Here is a 21,363-nt window from a genome sequence, read left to right as displayed (position 1 = left end):
TGTATGTTCGGTAGCAGTTCCTGGGCCAAATGCATTGTTGATATTGATGTGGCGAGCTGTTTCCGCTGCTTTCCGACCCATTCTAAACTCAAAAAAATTGCTTGAATTTGCTCTTTGTCTAACATCATTTCTATAGTCTAAAATAATTATAAAATAAACAGCAAGCAATGTCATTAGCAAAAATATGAAGAAACGTACATTAAAATGATATATAACATAACCATTTATTTAAGAATGTATTCCAATACCAACTGGCAAAGTTCAACAATGCAAAACCACAATTACTTTTGCACCAACCTAATACTACTTCTTGAGTTATAAACTACCCTCCAGATGAAATGGCCAAATTTTTAAAACTGATTATTTCTTTTAAAAAAAAAATCTGTTATTAACAATACCATTAATATATTCAATCATAATAAAATTCTCAAAGATAAAATTATAAGAAAAAAACACATAACTAATACATATTCTCAATGTAAAATAAGTTTAAGTTTTCATTTTCATGATTAACTTTCAGAAAATTTATCTTAAACAACTGAATAGTACCTTTAATAGTTTACAAGAAGGAAATTCTGGTAGAAAACGTAATTTATTCCTTCTCAAATATAGCAATTCTAGTGATTCCATGCTGGCCAATTCAGGAGGAATAGTTTCCAAGAGATTTGAATTACAATCCAAATGCTTTAATCCTGTAATACATATTTAGTGAAACACAAAGATACTTCAATAGAGAAAAATATTGGTTTACATCTCTCTTACCTCCTGAATATCTCATAAAAGGCAGAATGGAAAACAAAAACAGAAGAAAAATAAAGGTCTTATTTTCCTTAAGACTTCAATAAGCAATTTCTCCCTAATCCATATTGCAGATTCTCCACTTACTGCTGTTGTTGTTGATTTAGTCACTAAGTTGTGTCCGACTCTTTTATGACCCCATGGACTAACTGTAGCCCACCAGGCTCCTCTGTCCATGGGATTTCCCAGGCAAGAATACTGGAATGGTAGCCATTTCCTTCCTTCTTCGATCTTCCCAACCCAGGGATCGAACCCACACCTTCTATGCCATTAGGTGGATGCACTACCACTGAGTCACCAGGGAAGCCTTCTTTCACTTATATTTTCCACTATTCTCAACCTTATAGTTTGAATAGGAAATATATATTTTACAACTTTTTTTCATGTACCTTGAGCTTATCAATTTTAATGTAATTCAAGACTGAATTGATATATTTAGACTACTTTCAGTGTTTACAGAAACTAACGGCTTTTCTAAACAAATTTAATAGTACTTCAATTTATAATATGACAATTCACGTATTATTTGGCTACAGCACTGAGGAAAATGTCATAATCCAATCCACACTAAATCCAGTAAATTCTATAAAGAAGTTTGTTTTACATCTAGAAACTAGTTTTCACAAGTTTCTGCATTTAAGAGCACTGGTTAAGAATACAAGTAGCATGTAGCAGAAAAAGCAAGAGGGATGAACTAAGAAGATGAAAACCCTGGCTTTACACTTTGCTGTATAATTTCTAAACCTAGGTTCCTGAATCTTTAAAATGTAAATAATACGCATCCCCATTAACTTCTAAAACTATTTGATGGCAAAATAATATATTTTAAAGCATTTTGAATTACAAAGAACCATACAAATGTTAGAAACTAGAATCTCGGTCGTGAATAGCAGAAAAAACAACTAAATGTCCTACTGATGATAGCTTAAAAGTATCTTTGTAATGGCTAAAGCACAGAAAATACCTGAGACTAACTATATATTAGAAAACCTTCTATAAATTTAAAGCATTTTTCTATTGATTTCAACATCTATTCTTATTGCTCAATATTTCTACTCAGTTTAAAAAAAAAAACAAAAAACACATGCTTCTGGCATACTCATTCCAGGTATAGTATTTTCTGTTCAGCTCTATTTTCTAATACCTTTATTGAAAAATGGCAAAAATAAGCAGAGTTAACTATTGGTATCACAAGTAAAGGCTCCCCTAAAATGTCAGTTCAATTTATGGCATTTAATTTATGCATTCCTGTAATAAATGACAAATAACCATTGTGCTGTGCTCATTCGTTCAATCTTGTCTGACTCTTTGTAGCCTCATTGACTGTAGCCCGCCAGACTCCTCTGTCCATGGAATTTTCCAGGCAAGAATATTGGAGTAGTGTGCCGTTTCCTACTCTGGGGATCTTCCTGATCCAGAGATTAAACGCACATCTCTTGCAACTTCTGCACTGGTAGGCGGATTCTATACCACTAGCACCAAATCAGAAGCCCAAATAACCATTACTCTATAGTCAAACAGCAGTGATCATTTGCAATGTATAAAAATATCACTGATTTTGCACACCTGAAACTAATAACACTGTTAGTCAATTATACAGTATTTTTTTAAATGTCTAACAGCACAATTTTACAAACTCACCTCTAAATAATTTCTAATAAAGTGATTGAAATCACATCTATGATTTTCTCCAAAAAGGGAGGTTCAAAAAAAATGAAAGGGCTCACATAAGATTAGCAAAAAAAGTAGATAAGGTAAACAATCTACAGTTAACACATAGTGATCATCAACTAAGAAATAATAATAGTTTGTCTTTAGGTGAAAAAGATTGATTTTGGACTCAAGACTTCTAACATGAAAAAGTATACTTATTTAAATTACTAAAATGTACCTTCTATTTTTTTCATCCTACATGTTAGTTCTACAATACTTAAAATATACTGATTCAATAGTAAACTCTAATAAAATAGAAACACTAAATTTAACCTGCTTTTAAAAGGATTAACAATCTGAGCAAAACTAGACTATCTCTTGACTAGACTACCCATGTCCAAGGTAAGGAGCAGCGGCTGCGGTTTGCTGGAGCAGCCATGAAGAGATACCCCATGTCCAAGGTAAGAGAAAACCAACTAAGACAGTAGGCACTGAGAGAGGGCATCAGAGAGCAGACAGACTGAAACCACAATCTCAGACAACTAGCCAATCTGATCACATGGACCACAGCCTTGTTTAACTCAATGAAACTAAGCCATGCCCTGTGGGGCCACCCAAGACAGCCGGATCATGGTGGAGACATCTAACAGAATGTGATCCACTGCAGAAGGGAATGGCAAACCACTTCAGTATTCTTGCCTTGAGAACTCCACGAACAGTATGAAAAGGCAAAAAGACAGGACATTGAAAGATGAACTCCCCAGGTCAGTAGGTGCCTAATATGCTACTGGAGATCAGTGGAGAAATAACTCCAGAAAGAATGAAGGGATGGAGCCAAAGCAAAAACAACACCCAGTTGTGGATGTGACTGGTGATAGAAGCAAGGTTCAATGCTGTAAAGAGCAATATTGCATAGGAACCTGGAATGTTAGGTCCATGAATCAAGGCAAATTGGAAGTGGTCAAACAGGAGATGGCAAGAGTGAACATCAACATTCTAGGAATCAGCGAACTAAGATGGACTGGAATGGGTGAATTTAACTCAGGTGACCATTATATCTACTACTGTGGGCAGGAATCCCTTAGAAGAAATGGAGTAGCCACCATAGTCAACAAAAGAGTCCAAAATGCAGTACTTTGGATGCAACCTCAAAAACGACAGAATATTCTCTGTTCATTTCCAAGGCAAACCACTCAGTATCACAGTAATCTAAGTCTATGTCCTGACCAGTAACACTGAAGACGCTGAAATTGAACAGTTCTATGAAGACCTACAACACCTTCTAGAACTAACACCCAAAAGAGATGTCCTTTTCATTTTAGGAAACTGGAATGCAAAAGTAGTAAGTCAAGAAACACCTGGAGTAACAGGCAAATTTGGCCTTGGAGTACAGAATGAAGCAGGGAAAAGGCTAATGGAGTTCTGTGAAGAGAATGCACTGGTCATAGCAAACACCCTCTTCCAACAACACAAGAGCAGCCTCTACACATGGACATCAACAGATGGTCGACAACGAAATCAGACTGATTATATTCTTTGCATCCAAAGACAGAGAAGCTCTATATAGTCAGCAAAAACAAGACTGGGAGCTGACTGTGGCTCAGATCATGAATTCCTTATTGCCAAATTCAGTCTGAAATTGAAGAAAGTGGAAAAAATCACTAGACCATTCAGGTATGACCTAAATAAAATCCCTTATGACTATACAGTGGAAGTGAGAAATAGATTTAAGGGACTAGATCTGATAAAGTGGTTCGTGACATTGTGCAGGAAACAGGAATCAAGACCATCCCCAAGAAAAAGAAATGCAAAAAAGCAAAATGGCTGTCTGAGGAGGGCTTACAAATAGCTGTGAAAAGAAGGGAAGCGAAAAGCAAAGGGGAAAAAGAAAGATATACCCACTTGAATGCAGAGTTCCAAAGAATAGTAAGGAGAGATAAGAAAGCCTTCCTCAGCGATCAATGCAATGAAATAGAGGAAAATAACAGAATGGGAAAGACTAGAGATCTCTTCAAGAAAATTAGAGATACCAAGGGAACATTTTATGCAAAGATAGGCTCAATAAAGGACAGAAATGGTAGGGACCTAACAGAAGCAGAAGATATTAAGAAGAGGTGGCAAGAATACACAGAACTGTACAAAAAAGATCGTCACGACCCAAATAATCATGATGGTGTGATCACTCACCTAGAGCCAGACATCCTGGAATGTGAAGTCATGTGGGCCTTAGGAAGCATCACGATGAACAAAACTACTGGAGGATGGAATTCCAGTTGAGCTATTTCAAATCCCGGAAGATAATGCTGTAAAAGTGCTTCACTCAATATGTCAGCAAATTTGGGAAACTAGCAGTGGCCACGGGACTGGAAAAGGTCAGTATTCATTCCAATCCCAAAGAAAGGCAATGCCAAAGAATGCTCAAACTACCACACAATTGCACTCATCTCACAGGCTAGTCAAGTAATCCTCAAAATTCTCCAAGACAGGCTTCAGCAATATGTGAACCGTGAACTTCCAGATGTTCAAGCTGGTTTTAGAAAAGGCAGAGGAACCAGAGATCAAATTGCCAACATCTGCTGGATCATGGAAAAAGCAAGAGAGTTCCAGAAAAACATCTACTTCTGTTTTATTGACTGTGCCAGAGCCTTTGACTGTGTGGATCACAATAAACTGGAAAATTCTGAAAGAGATGGGAATACCAGACCACCTGACCTGCCTCCTGGGAAATCTGTATGCAGATCAGGAAGCAACAGTTAGAACCAGACATGGAACAACAGACTTGTTCCAAATAGGAAAAGGAGTACGTCAAGGTTGTATATTGTCACCCTGCTTATTTAACTTCTATGCAGAGTACATCATGAGAAATGCTGGGCTGGAGGAAGCACAGGCTGGAATCAAGATTGCCAGGAGAAATATCAATAATCTCAGATATGCAGATGACACCACCCTTATGGCAGAAAGTGAAGAAGAACTAAAGAGCCGCTTGATGAAAGTGAAGGAGGAAAGTGAAAAAGTTGGCTGAAAACTCAACATTCAGAAAGCTAAGATCATGGAATCCAGTCCCATCACTTCACGGCAAATAGATGGGGGAAACAGTAGAAACAGTGGCTGACTTTATTTTTTGGGGGCTCCAAAATCACTGCAGACGGTGATTGCAGCCATGAAATTAAAAGACGCTTACTCCTTGGAAGGAAAGTTATGACCAACCTAGATAGCATATTCAAAAGCAGAGACATTACTTTGCCAACAAAGGTCCGTCTAGTCAAGGCTGTGGTTTTTCCAGTGGTCATATACAGATGTGAGAGTTGGACTATAAGGAAAGCTGAGCACCGAAAAACTGATGCTTTTGAACTGTGGTGTTGGAGAAGACTCTTCAGAGTTCCTGGACTGTAAGGAGATCCAACCAGTCTATCCTAAAGGAGATCAGTCCTGGGGGTTCATTGGAAGGACTGATGTTGAAGCTGAAACTCCAACACTTTGGCCACCTGATGTCAAGAGCTGATCATTGGAAAAGACCTTGATGCTGGGAAAGATTGAAGGCAGGAGGAGAAGGGGACGACAGGTTGAGACGGTTGGATGGCATCACCGACTCGATGGACTTGGGTATGGGTTGACTCCAGGAGTTGGTAATGGACAGGGAGGCCTGGCGTGCTGTGGTTCATGGGGTCACAAAGAGTCGGACATGACTGAACTACTGAACTGACTGAGACTATTCCTTGCCGTTATTACTTACGGACCAAGGAGGATTCAGATATAACATAACCCATCATAGGTGGAATCACCTAGGAGAGGGGCATGACCTCTCAGTGAACATTGAACAAGAGAAAGAAGAGACAGCATGCTCAAAACCTTAATCAATTTCTCAGGTATATAATTTTCCCACAATTTATAATTTTATTTTCATCTTTTTGACGTGTTAAACTACTTTGGTAGTATGGATAGTATAGGATGGGATGGGATGGTTCGATGGCATCACCGACTCAATGGACATGAGTTTGAGCAAGCTCCGGGACTTGGTGATGGACAGGGAAGCCTCGTGTGCTGCAGTCCATGGGGTCACAAAGAGTTGGATACAACTGAGCTACTGAACTGAACTGTTTTGGTGGTAAATCTTAATGATTTAAAATTTTAATTCATTAGGGCTAGACAATAATGCCCTGGAGAAAATCTGACTAGATGTTATCGTTTGCATTTAGCACAATAAAATCTATTGTTTTACTTGTCTGTAACTACATAAAAATTTATTTTTCTAAATGTAAGTTATACAAACTTCAAATTTATTCAATTTTTAAAACAGAGAAGATTTACTTTTCATTCCACTTAGCTCTGCTGGCAAACTCTTCAGTTGATTACTGGAAAGATTGAGACGCATCAAGCTGGATAGAAAAGAAAAACTAGCAGGAACAGTTGTAAGACGATTATTTGAAAGATCCTTTAAAAAGAGGAAGACAAAATGAATGAACAAGTAAATAAAAAAATAAATGAAGGATCCCTAAGGGGGGTGTTCAGAATTTTAAGGGCATTGCAACATTTAAAAAAACTATTTAGAGTAGATATACTTTCTAAGTCTCATTCACTGACAATTTCACAGATCATCATTCATTGACTCAGTATTTTCTGTGGACCTACTACATGTCTAATAATGTAACAGAGAGAAATTAAAATGAATTGATTTCAAAAATATTTTACAGAAAGGTTTCTGTTAGTACTAAGTCATGCTGTATCTTGCATTATGTTTTTTAAAAATCCATTTATCCATCCAATATTTGCTGAGTATCTATGATACATCAGGCAAAAAGTACAATGATACATTTTAATGATATGTTAACAATGTTTAACGATACATCAGTTAAACTGTAATATATAAAGAAAAACATCTTTGCAAAAAAGAAAAATGCTTGAAAGAAAACAAGTAAGGCTGAAAAATATGGCCATTTTCATTTGGGAGGAAAAAATATTCCCTCTTGGTTCTTCTGCTGACCACAGTAAGTCTGCTTTAACTAAGTACAAAGTCTACTGTTTAGTTTTCACTCTTTCACCCTGCCTAATTAATCCCTATACCTTACTTTCGCATTATAAGTCTTTGCTTTTTCTCTAAATAGTTATGAGAATTTTTTTGCAACTCCCTTTAAAAGACAATGCTATGTATCAGGTATTCTTCCTATGACGTTCAAATTAAATGTAAGTATTCCACCAGCTGTCACTAAACTATTAGGTAGGGCAACAGTGAATAAGAAAAAAATGACTTAAAGGAACTGTTCTCTGAAGACTATGATTTAGTCTAACATTAAATAACTATAACTCTAAATAAATCAAGAAAATAGAAAAAGGAAAAATGCTATTATACACCAGCATATTTTTAAAACATACTGTTATTATTATACTAACAACACATAATCTACAACATACAACATAATACTCTACAACTCAAATACTCTAAGGTCTAAGAATCAACAGATTACTAATAAGTATTTTGTGATATCAGAATTTACTGACACTAAATGATATGTAGTATTCTGGGTTGGATCCTGGAACAAAAAGAAAAGGACATTAGTGAAAACACTGGGAAAATATTATAAAATCTATAGTTTAGTCAGCAATATTGTACCAAAGTCAATTTCTTAGTTTTTACAAATATCCCATGGTTATGTAAAATGTTCACCCATTAAGATGGGTGAAGGGTATACAGACACTCTCTGTACTATCTTTCCAACTTCTCTATAAATCTAAAATTATTCTAATATCAAAAGCTAAAAATAAAAAGTTTCTGATAAAGATTAAGTCATAAATTCTTAAGAAATTTTAAAGAACCTAAAGTAACAGAATTATTGATAGTTAAATATTAAACTATTGCAGTTAATGATTAAACTGGATACAAAATAAGTACAGTGCATATGAATTAATCATTATTTATGTGACACATTTCTTCAATATTTATTTAGCATCGTGCTAAGCAGTTCTATGTAACTTTAAGAAATATTACTAGCTTACCCAGAAATAAGACCACTGTTGAGCTACCACAAAAGAATAAATGAATATTTTAATGCTACAATCTTTCCTGTTGCCTATGGAGTCTCTGCTGAAATGAATTAGGATTCGAGTTCTAGGATGAGACAGAAAATGAAAGCATGTTGTCTGCCAGGACACTGTGGGTTTATATTGATGTGTAACAAGTTGATTTAGAACACGGGAATTCCATACTTTTCTTTCCTTTTTTTTTTTTTTTTTTTTTTGGTAAAGGCAATTAACTAGTCCCAGGAAGGATCCTTCAGTTATGTAAAATTTGTTTCATGAAATGTCATGACTCCATTCATAATTTTGTCTTGTTTCAGCTGGTATATACAACTTTCAGAGCTCTCGTATTTGGAAAATTGGAAGGGCCCAGAATTTGAAACAGTCTTATTTTCACGGTTTTTGTTTTAAACTATAGCTGTATAAACTTATTGATTAACAGAATACATTTCTAAATTTAAAAAAAAAAAGAAATATTGTTAGCTTAAATTATTACATATCTTACACTTTTAATGCTTTAATTTATTGTTGCTCACATTTATGATTTATCTGATAATTAGTCCTTAAGATCACAGTTCTAAACTGAAGCATTCTTTTATTAAGAAAATAAATATCTGGGAACCCAGAACAAAAGTTTATAAGGTTTCCATTAAGCCTTCTACTAGATTCTTTTTTTTAATCAATTGCTATCTTTTACCACTAAATTTTATAAGAAAATCTGATGGCTCCCTTCTTTCCCATTCATTTCATCTACCTTTTACTTTCCAAAATTTATTTCCAATCTGATCAGATTGAAAAACAAAGAGATCCTAAAGAAATGGTTAAGGAGAGTATAATTTTGATTTCAACCACTAGAGCAGATGGGGGAAAATATCAAGAAAGAAAGAAATAAAAGAAGTAATTTGTCCTTCAATAAAAAATAAACTTCAAGGCTAAAATGACACTAATGAGTTTTTCAAAACATGTAACAGTGAACAGAATAAGAATGTACTATGAAATAACTACATGGAGTAGAGATTTATGTTGGAACATCTGATCTAATAAAGCTAAAGTCTTTCAGATAGGACAGCTTATAGTAGAGTCTTACTCCTCCTGCGGTAAATTTGGGAGGGAAGAGTGTATACACTTTGAAATCAAATTGTCTGATGTTAAAATCCTGAATTCCTTAATCAGTTGTATGACTTTGGATGTTACTTTTTAAAAAATCTGTTAACAGGATGAAACTACTTACCTATATGTAAAGCAAACTGCCTATTGTCTGTATTATTCTTAATAATATGACTAAAATATTTGTACTGCTTCATGGTTATCTCCATTTAAGATGTGAAACAGATGGAATGAAAATTTTATCAAGAAATGTGGCCACTTTGGAAAACAGGCAAGAAAAGGCAGGCCCTGAAGGTATTATCTGAACACTTAGGGAACAGAAGGACCATAAGGGCTTAAGAGGAGGTAATGGGAATCTACAACAAGAGAAGCCACCTCAATGAGAAGCCCAAGCACCGCAACTACAGAGTAGCCCTCACGCACTGCAACTAGAGAAAGCCTGCATGCAGCAAGAAAGACCCTGTGCAGCCAAAAATATATATATGAAAAAAAAGGGGGGGTAAGTATACGCTAAAAACCCCTTTCCTCTATTTTGCTAAGTCGCAAAAGCCTCTGAATAGCAAAGTTATCATCATCAGGCCCCTTCTAAAACTCTATTCTGAAATTAAAATCTAAGGTAATTTCTATCATAAGAAAAACAGGAAAGAAGAAGAAAAACATAGGAAACGAAATTTGAAATTATTAATTTAGCAATCTAATTGTAAAACATAGTTCTGATAATCTAGTCATCCAAACAGGCACCCATGTACTCATGATTGGTATCATATATCCAATTTCTCAGCCAAATGAAAAATCCCTCCAGCCCCAAATTATACAAATATTGCAAAATCAAAACTTACTAAATCTTCTAAGTTGGAAAGTTGTTCAAACCCCTCTGGTATGCAAGTGAGTTCATTATGCTGGAGATACAGGCCCTTCAGATTTCTTAGATTTGTAATTTCTTCAGGGAGTATTTTCAGCTTGTTATGGCTATTGATTGATAAAACAAATGCTGAATAATTTGGTGACAACAAAATAAATACTTAACAAGGCATTTCTGCTAATCAACTACCTGGGCTCATTAAAAAAAAGACAAGTAAGGTTACTAATTTTAAGTACTTATCAAACTTTACATCCTAAAAGGAAAACACCCATTAAAACGACAGTAATATAATCAAATTGAGTGTTTCAAAGAAATAAAGATTTTGAAGCAAAGATATAATTTGTGAAATTTTGATTGGTTCCTTTTAATCAACTTCATTTTACATGCAATGTGAAAGAATACATTGGACTCTAAATTTTCACACTGTATCAGTTTTAAGATTTTGACAAAGACGCATACACACACTACAATGAAGTCACATTTTACATGGGGATTAGGCTTCAATCTAGCACTCAAAACAAAAATAGCTATTTCTATTTGAGGGCCTAGCATATCCAGTTGAACGTGTAATATGCAACTCTAATTTTATTTGTACTGAATCATTATTTTCAGTTTAGTCCTGCAGATTCCAGTTTATTGGTGGAGAAGTCCCAAGTCACTTAGAATAATACATTCCCTGATAATTAAGAGATGATTTAACTTGTTCTTAGATTCATGCCAACTATTTGCTTGGGAATTCTACTCTACTGTCTAGCCATATACAGTTTCTTCACAAATAACAGGCAGGTAAAGGGAAATATAAGCGTATAATAATGACCTTAAATTATAATAAAACTAGCTGGAACAAAAATGCCAAAAAATGTTTTCTAAAATATGAACCACCAAAAACCATTAAAAATTGGTTGACAGTGTCAGTTACTTAACTGTAATCTTTGCATATCTGACAGGAATCTAGTTGGGCAAAAATGTAATTTTTGCTATATATTTCCTTCTTTTCCTCTCTTGTTCTATTCCCTCCATCCTAACATTCATACTCTTAAGAGCTAGAAGCTAAAGCTAAAGCCACCCACAGCAGCTGCATACTCTCTCTTCTCCTCTCAACCCTACCCTCTCTTCTTTTTGCAGGGGATATCTATGCCTTTGGCTTGCAATGGGAAGAGGTTCTGATGTACAACTAAACAATAAGTATCTTCACTAAGTGTCCTAAACAATTTTGGGTACAGATACTTTTGTTAATTTATGGTAATTTTAAGTTTTTCATCAAATAAAGACTGTTATTTGAGGAACTGTTCTCCCTCAAACTAGTTAACTTCAGAAAACTGAGACTTGATCATGCTATGTTAGACAGATCAATAACCACACCTATTTTATAAGCCACAGCTTTTCAAACAATGTTTAACACTTAAACCCTTTAAATTTTTTCTCCTAATCCCTTTTCCACAGTTTATATATAACATATAAGGCTGTAATTTTTCTTGAAAGTCTGAATGCATACTGAAGGGCAAACAGAGGTAGCTGGAGTCTCAGCTAGCTGGCCTTCCATGTACCTATCAAAGAGTATCAGAGGCACACCCATGGAATCTGAGTCCCCAGAAAAGTTTAAAACTGCTAATATCAAAAACATGAAATTTTCCTCACTGATGAAAAAAATTGTTTTAAATTTCTTCCTTCTGTTTAACACATATATATCTTAGACTATCAAAGTAACATAAAACTTGAGATGTCAGCAAAGATTTTGAAAATAACCACTAAAAATTATTTCACAAAAAATATAAAGAGTATTTTTTTAAATTGGTCTTAAATTTGTAAAACCAGAAAACATGTAGGCAATTCTAAAACAAAAAATAAAATAATCGGAGAATTACAGCTTAAAATTCTTATCCTATTTAATTACTTTCTGAGATAATATAAAAATTTTTTTACATGTTAGAAAAAATGTTAGAAAAAAATTTTTAAAGAATATTAGATTTATACCTTTATACAAGCAATACTGAAGTAAGTTTAAATATTACCTGACATTAAGTTTCTGAAGATTTTCTAACTCTCTTATAGCAGAAGGAAGGGATGTCAACTGATTATCATGTATCTGAAAGTTATTAAAAGACACAGTCAATATCTCTTATAAATAACCACAAACTTTGTTACTGCAAAATATTCGCTGACAATACTCTAATTATTCTAATTCAATAGTACTGTTGGACTATTGGTAATTTTTCTGAGTACAGAAGAGAAAAAAGAGTTTGAAATTGATCACATTGCTGTTCAGAGATCATGAGTGGTAAGACATTAATTTTAAATATTACAGTTAATAAAAAGGAAACTTCACCTCACTGAGTGGAATTTCAATCTGAAATGAGAGACGAGAGGGTTAGAATGTATAGCCCTCTGTTGGTATGATTATGCCAACATTTACAAAAAATAAATGAGGAGGAAGATTTCTTCTCTCATGTTTTTACAGAATCATATTGTTTTCAAGGTACAAGGAACCTTAAGGAGAACACCGACACCAACTGATTCACTTTACAAATGAAGAAAATAAAAACTTCTCTAGAAATCTGACTACATCCAACTTTTTCAGACAAATATTGGGAAGATTTTTTGGTGTTCCTAAGTAAAACAGTGGATTGTGATATAGAAGTCTGTGGATTGTGAAATAAACTACTCATGTTTCACTTTACCACATGACATAGCAACTAGGGACTAAAAACAAAGTCCCTGAATAAACCCACAAAAATTTAAGCCCAATAATTTAAGTCAGTATTGGAGATAAGTAACAAAATAATAATAATAACCTTAAGTACTTGCTTTAACGTCTAGAATAATAATGATCATAAAATAATAGCAATAAAAAAAGGACAAGCAGCAGAAGCCACTAGTTAAACATTAATTCTAATTCTGTTTGTATGCGTTAACATATTTAATTCAAAGATAGGCAGTACTAACAGTCTCGATTTATAGATATGGAAACTGAAACACAGAGAGGTAACTGTCCCGAGATCACACAGCTATCAAGCTGCAGTGGGAACTGAAGCCTGAGGTTCTGATTCTGCATTCTTAACCATGATGCTTTGCCTAATACAGTAATTTGTTATTCTTCTTGCACTCTACCATGGGCTTTCTGCTTCTCAAAGTCTAAACTTAGCTTCAAAGTCTTTTCAAACAAAAGACTCATAAATCCACTTACATCAAGAACAGTCAGTGCAGGAAGGAGTCGGAGGTCATCAGTAAGTGACTGAAGTTTATTATTTGATATGATTAGTTTAGTCAAATCCGTCTGCTCCCACCATCGCTCAGAGGCATTGAATGAAAGATTCTGATTAGCTTCCTCAGGGATATCCACATTTATTCTCCAAACACACTGAGGCACTATTTCCACCATACCACACCAAAAAAGGACAGAAAAAAAAGAAGTGAGATACTAAGTACGTAAGTTGATAACAGCTATCAAGTTATCTACTGAAATTTCTGAAACATTAAAAAACTTTCAAGGAAATCAAATTACAATGAATTACAACAACATTAAAGTGAAAGTTTAATTTTATTCCAAAACAGAATAGAGGATATGTATTTTTCATATTAGATCTCACTTTTATCTTTATTCAACTGTATTTATTATATACATTTCCTGCATAGCACATAGTGGTTGGATATATAAGACAAAGAATGGGCTCTATCTTTATGCCACCATAACAGAGAAGATACGGAAATCAAATGAACAAACTCCTGTATCGCATAACAACTCCAGGAGGCAGGTGTTATGACTATTCTTACTTTATACATGACAGAAATGGGACTCAGAGAGAATGTATCATTTGTCCCAGGTTATACAGCTAGATAAGATTAAACCCTGGAAAAGCTAAACTATCTTGCTTCTCAGTGAATATTTGAAAGGTATATCTGACTCTTGTAGCTGCTCTCTATTTTATCTGACACACAACACAACATTGTTACTCTTGTTGCAGCAAATACAGCAATTCCTTTGACGTAGCAAGTAAGTCTCTACAAGTTAAACAGAAAGAGTTAAGGTTTATCACTATTAAACTGAAGCTCTAGAAGGTATTAACTTGCTTCAGTGCTACAGCAAATGTGTTATCGCACATTACATCCATGAAAGAAATTGAATTTGCTATTTAAAACAATCCCACAAATAAAACTCTAGGCCCAGATAGCTTCACTGGTGAAATCTAGCAGACATTTAGAGTAGAAACAAAACTAATTCTAGAGAACCTTTCAGAAAATAAAGGAGATAAAATTCCCAACTCATTTTATGAAGTCAGCATTATTCTGATACCAAAATCAGAGACATTAAAACCAGGGGGTTACTCCAAAAAACAAAAACTACATCTAAACATCATGACCAAGCAGGAGTTATATCAGGCTGCTTTAACACTTGACAATCAAAATTCATTTGCTCCCTGAAACTTTAGTAGACTAAACTATCTGGGTCCAATCAATAAGTACATTCCAGCACACACTTAGTTTTTGGGAATAACTCATTCATCTACTTATTCCTTCCACAAATGTTTAATAAGAATCTACTATGTATCAAGCACGACTTTGAGTGCTAAGGACACAATGAGCAAAATGAAGGTCCCTGACCACATCTAACTAATATTCTAGCAGAGGGCAGAGAAGACAATAAACAAATACAGAATACAGATTCTGATAATAATAAATGCTATTAAAAACAGGTTAGAGAATACAATGTTACCAAAAGAATTTATTATAGATAGGGTAGTGAAGAAAGACCTATCTAAGCAGAGTCCTTGAGGAAGTCAAGAAGTGAACCCTAGTCAGGTATCATGTAGAAAGTTCCAGGCTCTGGAATAAGCATGTGTACAAGCACAGCAGTAATTTTAAAATATTTATGTTCCCATTGATTAAAACTTTTTCTAAGTAGAGCAAAGATTTTATCATATATCCTTTCATTCAGCAAGTGCTTGTTTGCATAGTCAACTGTATACGTGGCAGAATTTTAAAAAAGCAATCATTACAAGGAAAGGGAAACTTTTAATTCCAGATGGCCTAAAACCTAAATATAAGTAAAGGAAAACATTACAGGAATAATGCCATAATCTCCCTCTCCGCACTTTCCACGCCCTCCCTTACACAACAGAAAATCAGAAGAGTATCTGACTATAAATCACTCATGGTATCCAGATTTGTGCATCTGATCTTTACTAGATTTTCAGGATGGCCCCGAATTCACTTTGTTTGGCATCCATCTTGATTTTCAATTTAGGAAATATGCTAAATATTCCTTGTATTTAGGATTCTGTCCACATGCAGACAGAAAAGGGACTTGAACAGGGAACAGTGTCATTTACTCGATATGCACAAAGGAACAGATGAAACACAGAATTTTGGCGTTGGTAAATGACCTAAGAGATTAAATTAAAAGGAACACAGGGCCAAAGAAACAAAGCATGTGCCCATCATGTGACAGCTAACTTAGTCAAACATTATGTTGTTTATCCGACAGAATGTGGGAATCCCAGAAAGCGCCCCGTTTAAATTTTGGCCATATCCCCAGCACATTCCCTGCACCAGACATTTCCTGGAACGAAAAGTAGAAACCGAACAAGCTGACCAAACCAGTGGAAATGTGATAAAAGCCCGAATTCCAGCAGCGGGATCCTGGCTAGGATACGGAGCCAAAAGTAACCAAAGCCAGGCCAGAGGAAAGAGAGGCTACCAGGGGCAAGTGCTTTGTGCCAGGTCGCACAAACGGGTCGTACCTCTGGATCTTACCTTCGCTGAGGTTGCGGCCCGACAGATTTAACTGGCCGCTCTTCCTAGCCGCCTTTAAGAGTCCCTGGGGTACGCAGGCACTGCAGTCTCTGCTCTCAGTTCGGAAACCCGCTCGGGTATCCCGCCCCGCTATCCCCTTCAGCCGCGACATGTTCAAAGCCCGAGGCTCCGCAGCAGAGTCCCGCCCGTGACGCTTAACGGTGGCGCCGCTGGGCCGCCCCGCCTCTATCGGGAGCGCGCGCGGCGTGCGCCGGGCCTTCGCTCTCGGCGGCGCGACTCGGATGTCGTCATCGCCAGCGCCTGGGGCAGGAGGACAGAGGAGCCCTACCCGTTGCCGGTGCCAGCCTTGTGTCTTGGAATTACTTCGCTCAAGTAAGTGCGTTTAACGGGCTGAAGAACGGTGTTGAGTTTACTGTGTGCACTATTACTGCGACTGCAATCTTCTCTTTTGTGCTCCCGCGGCGGCGAGGGTGTCAGGAAAGGATAACCTTCTCTGCGCCTCTCGTCTGGCCGGAACGTGGGCCTTGACTAAAACTTGAGACCTGGGCGCGGTCTGCAGCCTCTCTGGACCCCTGCCTGTGTTTGTCGCCTGTGGTGCTGGCGCCAGATCTCCGTTCCGCGTAGGAAGTAAAGCCGATTTCGGTTCTTCTGATCTCTACTCCGACTCTTAAGCATTAGTGCACCTTGATTGTTGTTGCATGGAATTTGTAGCCCAGCATGAGGCAGTGTGAAATGGAAGGGTTGGCCACAGAGAAGGGAAGGGAAAAAAAAAAATAGAGCTTCATAGTAAGTGTCGTCTTTGCCAGACAGTTGAGAGGAGCCCAGTGTAAGCGCGAGCTTGAGTAGAGCGAGAAAAGCTTGCTCTTCGGAGCTCGAGAGATACGAGTTCGAATCCCAGCTGCTTCTGTAGCTTACAAGCTGTGTAACTTTAGGCCGTTTGCTTGACAGCTTTTAAAGTTAACTCCTTTTTCATTAATTTAGGGTTAATCATTTCTCTCATTCGATTTTTTAAATAATTAAGTGAAAATACAGTTTTAAATATTGAGCGCTTGGTGGGGAAAGGAACTCCATCCAGTTCCGAACGGAAGATGAAAATTTTGCTCAAAGTCGGTTATCTTGGGAAGTTAGTTTCTATCTGAAATGTAAAGCTTTAATGAGTCATTCAATATGTAATTAACAACTCATCATCTTTAGTATTGCCTTGGGTGGTAGGTTTTTCTTTTGCCTAAAGTAATTTTGTCTTAAAAAGCATACACCAATAAATACTCTCCTAAGCCCCCTCAACTAGGCTGGGGATCTTTAGGATATTTAAAAGGTAATATGATGGCCCGCTGACGAATTATGCAACACACACGGTTTTTCCCGAGTCTAGGTTCTTGCCAACCATAAAATTTGGCTTCTAGTCCCCCACCCCTTCGATTATTTCTCTTAATTCTCTGGAGTCCTTTGCATCGAAAGTGAGCAGCACTACTAGTAATTACACTCCTAAGCAAGAAAAGGTGAGTTTTGAAGCAAGGAACATAATAGTTTTTGCAAGATCCCTAATAAACACCCAATAAATTGAAGGTGGAAGGGATTAAGAAACTCGCCAAAGGTCACAAGTTTCTCTAAGTGGTGTGACCAAGTATTTGAACCTAGCCCTCTTTATGATTTGCCTAGTGATTTTTATTTCATCATTTTCAACTGGCTTTTGTCCTCCAACCATTTTTAGGAAGACTTCAGTTATGTTTTAAGAGATAATTATTACAGAAAACTCTTATTTTCTCTTTTTTAGGGTGTAGAAGCCTACCTTTGGAGGATTAGTTGCTTGAATGTAAAAATTTACAGAAGCCACCTCTCCCCCTTAAAACTCTTTTATAGCTCAGCATTTTTAAAAAATTACAGGCAAGGTATAGTTTTTTGATTTATTGTGCTTTTACTTGATGTTAAATATTTCATTATTGACATCTAATTATAGTATTATATTGAAACTTGCATTTTGTATGAGAAGCATATTCTAACTAATGGCAGAGTAATTCTGAAAAATCCATGTGACTGCACACTTGTGGTAAACTTCAATAGATATAAATTGACATGTATAAAAATTTAACAAGTATATGTGTATAGTACACCATGTATTATACCTGTGTAGCAAGTGCAGATTGAACAAGTAAAGGTGAAAATTATTACCTCATGCAGTCAGGAAAATCATGGGTTTTGTCTCAGATTGATGCAAACTGAAAGTTTATCAACTTGAACTTTATGAGAAAGTGTAGTTATATTTTTTATTATTATTGAGAATTATTAATACTCTCAATATTATTATTGAGAAAGTATAGTTATATTTGTAGGAATTAGCACTGTATATAAACTGTAACGCTTCCAAAAGAATACATTAAAACAAAAAACCCAATCCTTTTTCAACATGGGCATTGAAGCTCAAGTACTTGCTTTAAAAAAAAAAAAAGATTATTAAAACAATGTGAAACGTATATCCTGTATAAGGGCTGGAGACTGCATAGTTACCATTATAATAGAATTTCCCTAGCTACAATTTATTATATTCATTTTATTAAAGTATGAAAGGCTTCGCTCTTCTAGCTTTGCTAAATGAAAACAGAAAATGAAGAAGTCAAATATATATTGAGAATTAGATCAGCCAGAGATAATGTTCTGTCTCATAACAGAAAGTAAGACTTATCAAAGTAAGGTAGAGTGGCTTGTCACTACCACTAAAATTTAATAAGATGTTAAAATATGGCTGTGTTATTCTTATGAACACTGCCATGTGTTAGATATTTTCTGTGTTTAAAGGTACGTTTGATAAGATGAATCTATTGAGGCAGATTGAGAAATTGTGACAAAGGAAAATGGCATTAATTTGTGCACATTTTTAAGCACAACTTTTTAAATGTCATCAGGAGCTAAGTGAATTTGATTGCAGGCAAAACGTCTGGGAAGTTTTCTTTTTCTGTAAAATGGCAGATTTAGATTTAGCCTATATTGAATCATTATAATGTTCACCTTTCAGAATATTGCCTTATCTGTGAGAACTGCTATTTTATGCTAAAGTTATTTATTAAGAGACCATTCTACTGTCTAACAGTCATTATTGACAAGCTGTTGTACCTAACAGGTATTGCTTATTAAAAATTCTGAGTTGAATGTTTTATATTCTCATATACTTATTATTCAGAATTTTCTTTCTGTGTTTGCCCTTTGTCTATAAATAAATTGGTTTAAATTGTCAAAATGGAGAGCAAATTATTTTGCACATGGACTTGTCATATTTTAAATATTCAACTTCAATGGTGCTTGTTACATGTCTTTAGTTTCTTTTGAAAATTGCATTTTGGACATTTGTTTTCTATTTAAAACTGACAACTGCCAGCTTTTAAAAGTAGTCGGTAGAAAACATACTATTTCCTTGAAGGCAGTACATATTTTGCATATTTATTCACAGTTTCAAATGTGGCTTTGACTTGCATTTTATTTTTACTGGAGCTGTGTGTGGTAATTTTTTCTGAGACAGTGCATTTTACTTAGATTATTCATTTGTATATCCTTTGTATGCTCCCTTTGTTTCTCTTAGTTTTGAATCAGGAAGCAGTGAATTTGTTCTAGGAGGTTTAATATTTTATATAAATCTTGTCTTCTATTTCTATCTACTTTCAGTGTAAAAGTCCACTAGAATTAGGAAAATATTTTTACTTTCCTCTTATAAAGAGGCTTTTACATTGCTACTGTTTTTCACATGAAGTGGAGGAAGTACCGTTTTTTTAAAGTTTTTATATCTTGATTATTTTTAGTGTTTTTTGTTTGCGTATAGTCTATCTGTTGAAAGTAAGTTAAAACAGAGGTTTTAAAGCAGTCTTGCGTATGTCATTAAATAAGAAGCACTTATGGTATTATTTCTTTTTCTAAAATCAGTTGAAAATGTTTCCATTATCCCTGAAAAGTGAAAGTGAAAGTCACTCAGTTGTGTCGGACTCTTGCAACCCCATGGACTGTACAGCCCATGAAATTCTCCAGGAATCTGGAGTGGGTAGCCTTTCCCTTCTCCAGGGGATTTTCACAACCCAGGGATTGAACCCAGGTCTCCTGAATTGCAGACAGATTCATTATCCCTAGAGATTCTTAACTCCTAACATTTAGTAGCTGTTTTCTTGCTTGTTTTTCCATGATTAATGTGATCTGTGACTTAAAGTCTTAATTTTAACATTAATTGTAAAGGTTTTATGATTTTGTTTATCTAAAGTAGTAAAGTAATAATAGAGATAAGATTAGGACAGTAAACCTGGGAATGTACTTCATACCATTCTTTGTGTTAACAAATACAAAATCAATACCAAATAAAATTTTTTTAATAATTTTTATCAAAATCCACTATTTTAATATTTGACTTTATATTATCCCTGCCAACATTAGATTTGTCTAATAGACGAATTTGCTCAATAATTATATATGGTAAATGTTGTTCTCTATGAGCAAACGTCCCCAACAGCTTTAATAAGACAAGATATGGCTCCTGAGACTTTATTCTTAATACCAACTTAAGCTGATAAGGGAAAAAATATTAATTTGATAGTTTGTTGACATTCACAACTAATAGATTTTTATTTAAAAATTTGATTGTAAATTTGCAGATAGGATATTTATATTCACAATTGCAATTAAGATAAATGCTAGCTTAACTTTCAAAATACCTTCGACTGTCCACTACTTTTTTTAATCATTTTTTTTCCATCCTTTAAAATATCACAGTTACTTATACTTACGTGATTTGAATGGTACTATTATTGCCAGGGAGGGGTGTGGTAAAATCCTAATGAACATTTAAATACTTGGTTCTCACAATACAAATCTGTGAAACCAGAGCTTTTGCTTTTCATCTTTCTAGAGATAACATGCTTTCCACTTGTCAGTAAATTTACCTGACGTTTAATAAAGAAGGCAGTGGCCTCCCGCTCCAGTATCGTTGCCTAGAGCATCCCACGGACAGAGAAGCATGGTGTGCTACAATCCATGGGCTCACAAAGAGTCAGACACGACTGAGTGACTAACACACACATATACAGCTTTAATTTTTTTTCCATTTTAGAGCTGCTTTTTTGCTTTTCTTTTGATTCCTCATTTCCTAAAAAGTTATCTTTTCCCCATCTGTTCCTTCCTTCAGAATAATTTAATCAATGTCTCCACGT

At 35.3% G+C, this 21,363-nt stretch overlaps 2 protein-coding genes across 4 annotated transcripts in view; one reads left to right on the top strand and one right to left on the bottom strand.

Annotated features, from left to right (window-relative positions):
* The window catches only part of LRRC40 (leucine rich repeat containing 40), a 41,181-nt gene extending 24,787 nt beyond the window's left edge, over nt 1-16,394 (bottom strand). The window contains exons 1-6 of one of the 2 annotated variants that reach the window (XM_019957276.2): nt 16,184-16,394; nt 13,617-13,798; nt 12,445-12,518; nt 10,410-10,539; nt 6,760-6,883; nt 550-692 (exon numbers count right to left, since the gene is read on the bottom strand). In XM_019957276.2, the coding sequence (XP_019812835.2) occupies nt 550-692; nt 6,760-6,883; nt 10,410-10,539; nt 12,445-12,518; nt 13,617-13,798; nt 16,184-16,334 (804 nt within the window). In that variant the 5' untranslated portion in view covers nt 16,335-16,394. The remainder of the gene's footprint in view (nt 1-549; nt 693-6,759; nt 6,884-10,409; nt 10,540-12,444; nt 12,519-13,616; nt 13,799-16,183) is intronic. The other variant, XM_019957275.2, reaches the window with a different exon arrangement.
* Nucleotides 16,395-16,453: 59 nt separating this feature from the next.
* SRSF11 (serine and arginine rich splicing factor 11) overlaps nt 16,454-21,363 on the top strand; it is a 50,390-nt gene continuing 45,480 nt past the window's right edge. Inside the window, exon 1 of one of the 2 annotated variants that reach the window (XM_019957278.2) lies at nt 16,454-16,555. The gene's annotated coding sequence lies outside the window, so the exon portion shown is untranslated. The remainder of the gene's footprint in view (nt 16,556-21,363) is intronic. The other variant, XM_019957277.2, reaches the window with a different exon arrangement.

This window comes from Bos indicus, chromosome 3 (genome assembly GCF_029378745.1).
Source record: "Bos indicus isolate NIAB-ARS_2022 breed Sahiwal x Tharparkar chromosome 3, NIAB-ARS_B.indTharparkar_mat_pri_1.0, whole genome shotgun sequence".
NCBI classification, from domain to species: domain Eukaryota; kingdom Metazoa; phylum Chordata; class Mammalia; order Artiodactyla; family Bovidae; genus Bos; species Bos indicus.
This window is presented reverse-complemented; position numbering and strand designations above follow the sequence as displayed.